Source organism: Pistacia vera, unplaced genomic scaffold, assembly GCF_008641045.1.
Source record: "Pistacia vera cultivar Batoury unplaced genomic scaffold, PisVer_v2 Contig1063, whole genome shotgun sequence".
In the NCBI taxonomy this organism is placed as follows: domain Eukaryota; kingdom Viridiplantae; phylum Streptophyta; class Magnoliopsida; order Sapindales; family Anacardiaceae; genus Pistacia; species Pistacia vera.
Window position 1 is genome coordinate 171,666 of NW_022195097.1, and position 6,839 is coordinate 178,504.

Sequence of the window (6,839 nt, forward strand, 5' to 3'; positions counted from 1 at the left end):
CTGATTGATGGTTTGGCATGGTCCTTTGGTTCAATTGATTGTTTTGATTGCCCTAGGACAAGTTTGGGTGATTTCTCCAACCAAGATTATAAGTGTTGGAGAAAGGATTGTTTTGTTGTCTCTAGTTCCCAGCCAAATAGTAGAATTGTTCTAAAAATGAGGAGGATGAGGCAAAAGTGTTCCCCACTTTGCAGTCAATGCTCACATGATTACCAACACAAAAATCACATGTTACTTAAGATGTTTGAATGGAATTAACATGCATACATCCTATTTGCTTTTGAAGTGCAACAAGTTGGGTTGAAATGGTTGTGTAGGCATCAACTTCATGAATACCCATGGACTTCTTCGGCACTATTCTATTATCTGGTCTTTGGTAGTTGTTACTTGCTAAAACTTTAAGTAACTCTTGAGCTTCTACTGGTGTCTTGTTTTGTAAAGCTCCTCCAACTGTTGCGTCTACCATTGTTCAAACATTTGGTAGTAAACTCGAATAGAATGTATGGACTTGCATCCAAATAGGCAGATAGTGGTGTGGACACTTCCTCAACATTTCCTTGAATCTCTCCTATGCTTCATATAATGATTCATGGTTGCCTTGTACAAATGAGGTAATGTCATTTCTCATTTTCGTTGGGAACTTTCGTGCTAGATCATTTCATGTTGTGATGGTTCCAGCGGGCAATGACATTAACAATCCTTTTGCCTTATCTCTCAATGAGAATGGAAACAGGCATAATCTAATAGCATCATCTGTCACCTCATTGTGCTTGAATGTGCCACAGATTTCTAGAAAGTTGGCTACGTGCATATTTAGATCTTCATTTGGATCACCCCCAAACTATACTAATTGCCGAATCATCTGGATTATAGCCAACTTTATCTCGAAATTTTTCACCTCAACAGGTTGTCTCGTAATGCTCAGACTACACCCATCAACTTGTGGAAGTGAAAATTCCCTCAAAGTTCTGTTTTCAGCCATTTCAATGACTCTCACCTCTCATTCTCTTCTCTCTCTGATGAGTCTTCTCGCGGTTCTTTCAATCTCTGGATCAATGAAAACCATTGGATAATTTCTTGCTTTTCGCATAAACTAAACAGGAAAGAAAAAGAGCATGAGATCACAAGCAAACAAAAAGAAAAATTAAACTAAAAACAATTTAAACTAAAATTTAAACTCCAATTTAGTGAAAACTAGAAAACTTCAATATTAACACAAAATCAATCCCTAGCAATGGCACCAAAAACTTGATGCATGCTTTCAAAAGCATGCATATGTAGCAAGTGCACTAATAATAAAAAGTAAAAAGTGATAAGTTGAGTATCATTCCCACGAGGATTGACTGCTAAGTACCGACTTTCCTAGTTTTATAACTAATTGAAGAACACAAAAATTTTTGGATTTGTTGGAGAAAGTAAAGCTAGATATTAAAGCACAAAATTAGACAACTGAAATTAAAACTAAACTAATCAACGCAAATTCAATTCAAGGTAAGAAAGGTTAGGGTTTCGACTTCACTAAGATACTCTAATTTAATCTACAATTTTTGTTGCTTTCAAGTTCACATGCAAGGATTATAAATCGGACTCCTTAAGTTGTAGAATATACCTTCGAATGCTATATTCTCCAGGTTATCCCTATTAAGCTTCCGCACCCAACAAAAAAAAGATTAAAAGTTCAAAGCCCATTAAGCAAAGTGGAATCCTATAAAGATTTCATTGATTGCTAAACCTATCTCTAGCGTTCGCTTAATCTATGGTGTTTATTCTGAGAAGCTAACACATGAATCATTTCTCAATCTCATCATGCTCAACATTCAATTGAATGAAAAACCTAACATCCAATGGCATTAAGTACAAGAATAAACACATAATCCTAGCAATAGAACTAAAAAATAACACAACTTTAAAACTAAACCATTGTAATCCAAGTTACAGAACCCTAACCCAAAAGTGAGTTAGTTCATGTTCAAAATAAAGAAAAACATCACATAAATTGTAAATGTAGAGTTCAACATGTTAGAAATTGAAAGAGAAACAAAATCTTCCCTAATTGGAGACCCAAATTCTTCAAATCTCTTTCTCCTCTTCCCTTTTGCCTAAAATGTCGAAACCCCCCCGCCCCCTAAAATGACTCTTAAATAGTTAGCCAAAACCTAGGAAATAATACAATAATAGAAAAATGCAGCATTTTACAAGAATGAAAAATTGCAATTTTCACCGTGGCATCGTGATGAAATGCCAAAACATAAATTTGACCCAAGAGCTTCATGCCGCAGCGAAAATGCTTTTTGCTAGGGTGAAACTTTGTCTTCATTTGGTTGAAATTATAGAGCTTCCCTTGCATGCTCTGACGCTTGAATCTTCGATTTTCTCTTTCCTTCTCATTACACTGAGCTTCAAGGGTGCTTCCAATCAACCTTCGAACATCTCTGAACTCTTCCAACTCTTGAGTTTGAATCAATTGACCTCGGTTTTGCTTCGTTTGGATCCGAAAATGCGTTTTAGACCTGAAACATAAACGAATTAAGCAACAATTCAAGACTAAATTCAAAGGGAAATATCTGACAATCCTACCCAATAAACAAGAAAAATAGTATAATCCACAGATTATCAGGCAGCACATAGGAGCAAGACACCACCCCTACATAGCAACATCCTCTTTTGATCAAAATAAAGTTTTATTTTATTTTGATCCACCAAAAACAAATGCAAAAATCCAGAATCACAACACATCAACCACAACAGATTCTTACAACAAAAAATTCAGTTTTACACAACATGTAATAACATAATCAATACATATCGAATTCATCACATCCAAACATTATAAAATAATGTAAACAACATAAAGTTGGCTTTGATACTACTGTAGGTTGATAGTGGGGATTACGCAGCAGAATAATAAAACAAAACAAAAACAAAAAAAACAAAAAAAAAAAAAAAAACCCAAACACAACTAATAGACCCAAGAACTTTATGGCTATTTTACGTTAAAATATAAAACGATTATGAAATGTAATGTTTCAGACTTATACCTTCATTTAGAGGCTCCTTCTTTGTGATACGGTCACTACCACTCTAAGCCAAGAGTTAACTTTCGGTATCCACATGAAGATAGGACGTTGATCGCCTTACAGTTCCAACTGCTAGTGGTACGCGCAAGGATCAAAGATGGCAGAATTTTTCTTGAAAAATTCTCTTCTCCACTTAGAGAGAAAATGTGAGAGAGAATGAGGTGAGTGGCTAGGATTTTTCAATTAATGTGTTCTCTTATTTTATTTTAATTTTAAGTTGCATTTTATATGCAACAAAAATTAAAACCCTAATCTAGTTAGGAATAAATTTATTACATGACTAGAATAGTAAATCCCCATTACCTAACAAGGTAATAATCCACATGGCGTCTTATTCAAATTCAAATATGAATTTCATATTTATATATTATCTTTATTAATATCCCTAGTTAGTAAAAACACATATTATACACGAATTGTATAGACAGCCATATAATTCGCGTATAAAATGCACGTATATGTATTTTGTAAAATCTGCCATATAATTCGCGTATAATAAGGCTTCCCGTATAATCCGCGAATAATTCGCAAACTATTCGCAAACTATTGAAAAAAAAAAAAAATCTTACCCCAAAAACGACGTCGTTTTAGTGGGTTTTTACTAAAAATTAAAACAGATCTCTCTTCTTCGGTTCTTCTTCAATTCTTCAGTTCTTCTTCAGCTTTTCTTCCCCAGTTCTTCACGTTTTCAGCTTTTCTTTATCTCTTGTTCTCTTCTTCCAAGCTTCAACTTCAAGTTCGGGACTTCAAGGTACACACTTAACACTTGTTCTCTTCTCTTTGAATCTCATTGGTGGATTGCTTGTGTTTGTGTTGGTGTGACTTGTGAGTAGTAGTAGTAGGAGGGGCTGGTGGATTGATGGATTTGTTTGAAACATGTTTGATGAAATGCTTGTGAGAGTTATATTTGTATTTGTTAATTGTTACGGTGGTCTTTGCAATATATATGTATGAATTACTTATTATCTAATCAAATAGAGGTTTGTTGTTTATAAACTGGGCTAAGTTGAGCATATATAATTAAGTATTTAAACATAAATCATAAAATGGCTTTTGATGATCATGGAGATTGGTGGACTCTGGGCTTGATTGGTCGTCTAGTTGCACGAATGGCTTGAGGGGATGCTTTTAAGTTTGAAGTAACTCATGATGAGTATTACATTTTTAGGAGTTTGGTGTCATAAGGGACCCGATGGCCTGATTCTTTTGTTGTTCCAAATCTCAAGTTCCTTTTTGCTTTAAGTACAGTTTCAGACATATATGGATTATCATTTTGCTTTTGATGCCATAACTGGATTCAAGTGCATAGGGTGCTCTGTTTTGGATCTCGTCCTTAGTAAAGAAACAACAGAAAAGTGCAAAAAGTTTGAGCTCTCTTTAACTTTCCAATTTAATACTTTTCTTGTTCAAAGAATTAGTCTTTTTTTTATCTTTTAAATCTTACACGGATGGAAAGCTTAGATGTACAATTAGCATGATGAAATGCATTAATTTCCGTAACTTTTTGGCTTTTCAATTGGATATGGTTTTAGAGTAAAAGGAAAAAGTTACAATTGTGAGATGCACTGCATGGTACAAGTTATGAAATTTAGAGAAAAATATTTCATTCACATGCACTGCATGGTACAAGTTATAAAATTTAGAGAAAAATATTTCATTCACTTTATTAAAGTGCCTGGTTTAAAATATTTCATTCACTTTATTAAAGTGCCTGGTTTAAGTTTAATACACACACTGAGTTTCACATTGTTTATTGATTTCATTTTTGCAGCCTTGTTTTGAGAGAATAGAAGAATCAAAATTTTGCTGTCAATCTGAAAATTTTGATACAGACACTGTCGAGAAGATTTAAAGTTTATTTTATCACTAATTTTCGTCTAGAACCTTATAGATTAAAGACTGATCTCCCTCTGCACCTGACAAATAATTGTACGTTTCCTCTTTGACTCAAGGCCTCAAATCTATGGATTGCATGGCAGATTAATTGATAATAATCTTAACTAAATTCATGTATACGTGTGACAAATCGTACTTTTGTGGAAAATGTAATATTCTTTTATTGCGAATTATTCTGAATAATGAGCTGATTATTCTAAATACAATGCATAGGAAATAAAAAGATTATATGCTATCATATGTAGGAAAACTTTTTTCCTTTTGTATTTGATGATGTTCTCTTTTATGTTCTTGTAAATACAGACTCAAATCAATATGGTACGAAAAAAAGATAAAATTTGGGGGCATGTTGAGGAGCTCCAAAGGAATAAATGGAAATGTAAATTTTGTCAAAAAATATTTAGTGGTGGGGCTTACAGAATTAAAGCACACTTGTTGGGAATTACTGGCCATGATGTTGAGATTTGTAGTAAAGTCAATCATGAGACACAAGCATATGCATTCTTTGCTATGTCTGAAAGTGGAAGTAACAAAAAATTAAAAAGTTCAGCCGGTTCTACTACTGCTTTAAACTCTAATGATCATGAGGAGGAAACAGATTCACCATTTTCACCACTTTCTAAGGGTAGCCTAAGACGTCAAAGTCAAGCATCTTTACTAGAAATGAACAAGAAAAAAGACAAGGAATTTGTTGATAAAATGCTTGCTAAGTGTTTTGTGGTGAACAATATCGCTTTTAATGCTGTTCAAACTGGTGCTTTTGGAGAATTTGTTAAGACAGTGGTTGAATATGGTGCAGCATACCAGCTTCCATCTTATTCAACTCTTCGAACTAAGTTAATTCCAGAATCTAGAAAAGGTGTTGATGAGTATGCTGCTATGCTGAAGCGTTCTTGGGATACATCTGGATCTGGTTGCACTATAATGTCTGATATATGGACTGATATAAGGCACCGATCTTTCATTAATCTTGTGGTATATTCACCTGGCGGTGTAGTGTTTATAAAATCATTGGATGTTTCTTGAGAAAGAAAAACTGGGATTTATCTGAAAGAAATTGTTGTTTCTGCGATTGAATCAATTGGACAAGAACATGCTGTACAATTCATAAATAATAATGGTAGCAATTTAACATCTGCTAGTGACATGCTCATTGGATTGTATCCTCAAATGTATAAGACGAGGTGTGATGCTCATGGAATTCAGCTTCTTTTGAAAGACATATATGAAGAAGTTAATTGGGTAAAAGTTGCCACAGATGAAGCAAGAATAATAGTTATGTTCATGACACGGTACATAGTTCTTCATGCAGCAATGAAAGAGTTCACCAAAGATAGACAATTGAGACAACCTTATGCCACAAGATTTGCTTCAAATTTTTTAATGCTTCAATCTGTGTCGGATTTGGAGAATGAACTTCAACTCTTTGTTGCTTCATCTGAATGGAAGGGTTTTGATTATTGTAAGACCGAATCAAGTAAAAGGGTTACTAAAATTGTTCAGAGTGATTTTTGGGCTAGAGGAAGGGAGGTTATAAAAACTATTGAGCCATTGGTTCGAGTTCGAGTTTGGTTAATGGTGATGGATCTACTGCTAGTTACTTATATGAAGCAATGATGAGGGCAAAAGTTGCAATCAAAGAAAGATGTAATAGTGAGGCAAGCAAGTATGGGAGAATTTGGGAATTGTTTGAGAATCGTCGGGTCAACAACATCATTCATCCTATACATGCTGCAGCTGCCTTTCTCAATCCAGCTTACTTTTGTCTCACAAACTTTCGAGGGATAGGTAGATGAAAGATGGCATCAATTTCATTCATGAAAACCTGCTTCTAATAGAAGAAAGCATCCATTTATAAGAGAGGTT

The 6,839-nt window shown here is 34.2% G+C and overlaps 1 protein-coding gene and 1 non-coding gene across 2 annotated transcripts; both read left to right on the forward strand.

Moving 5' to 3' along the window:
• Window positions 1–524: 524 nt before the first annotated feature.
• On the forward strand, window positions 525–631 carry LOC116131084. The gene has a single exon (XR_004128200.1). It is a non-coding gene; the product is annotated as a small nucleolar RNA R71 (small nucleolar RNA).
• A 4,657-nt stretch (window positions 632–5,288) lies between these two features.
• Window positions 5,289–6,590, forward strand: LOC116131075. The gene is made up of 2 exons (XM_031416720.1): window positions 5,289–5,923; window positions 6,005–6,590. Exons 1-2 carry the CDS (start codon window positions 5,289–5,291, stop codon window positions 6,588–6,590), a joined length of 1,221 nt encoding a protein of 406 aa, XP_031272580.1.
• Window positions 6,591–6,839: the final 249 nt, after the last annotated feature.

Excerpts from the sequence above, each read along its gene's own strand:
- LOC116131075 (XM_031416720.1), top strand. The coding sequence starts at position 5,289 with ATGGTACGAAAAAAAGATAAAATTTGGGGGCATGTTGAGGAGCTCCAA. Across the intron at positions 5,924-6,004 it reads GATATATGGACTGATATAAG|AAAAACTGGGATTTATCTGA; the intron begins GCACCGATCTTT and ends TTCTTGAGAAAG.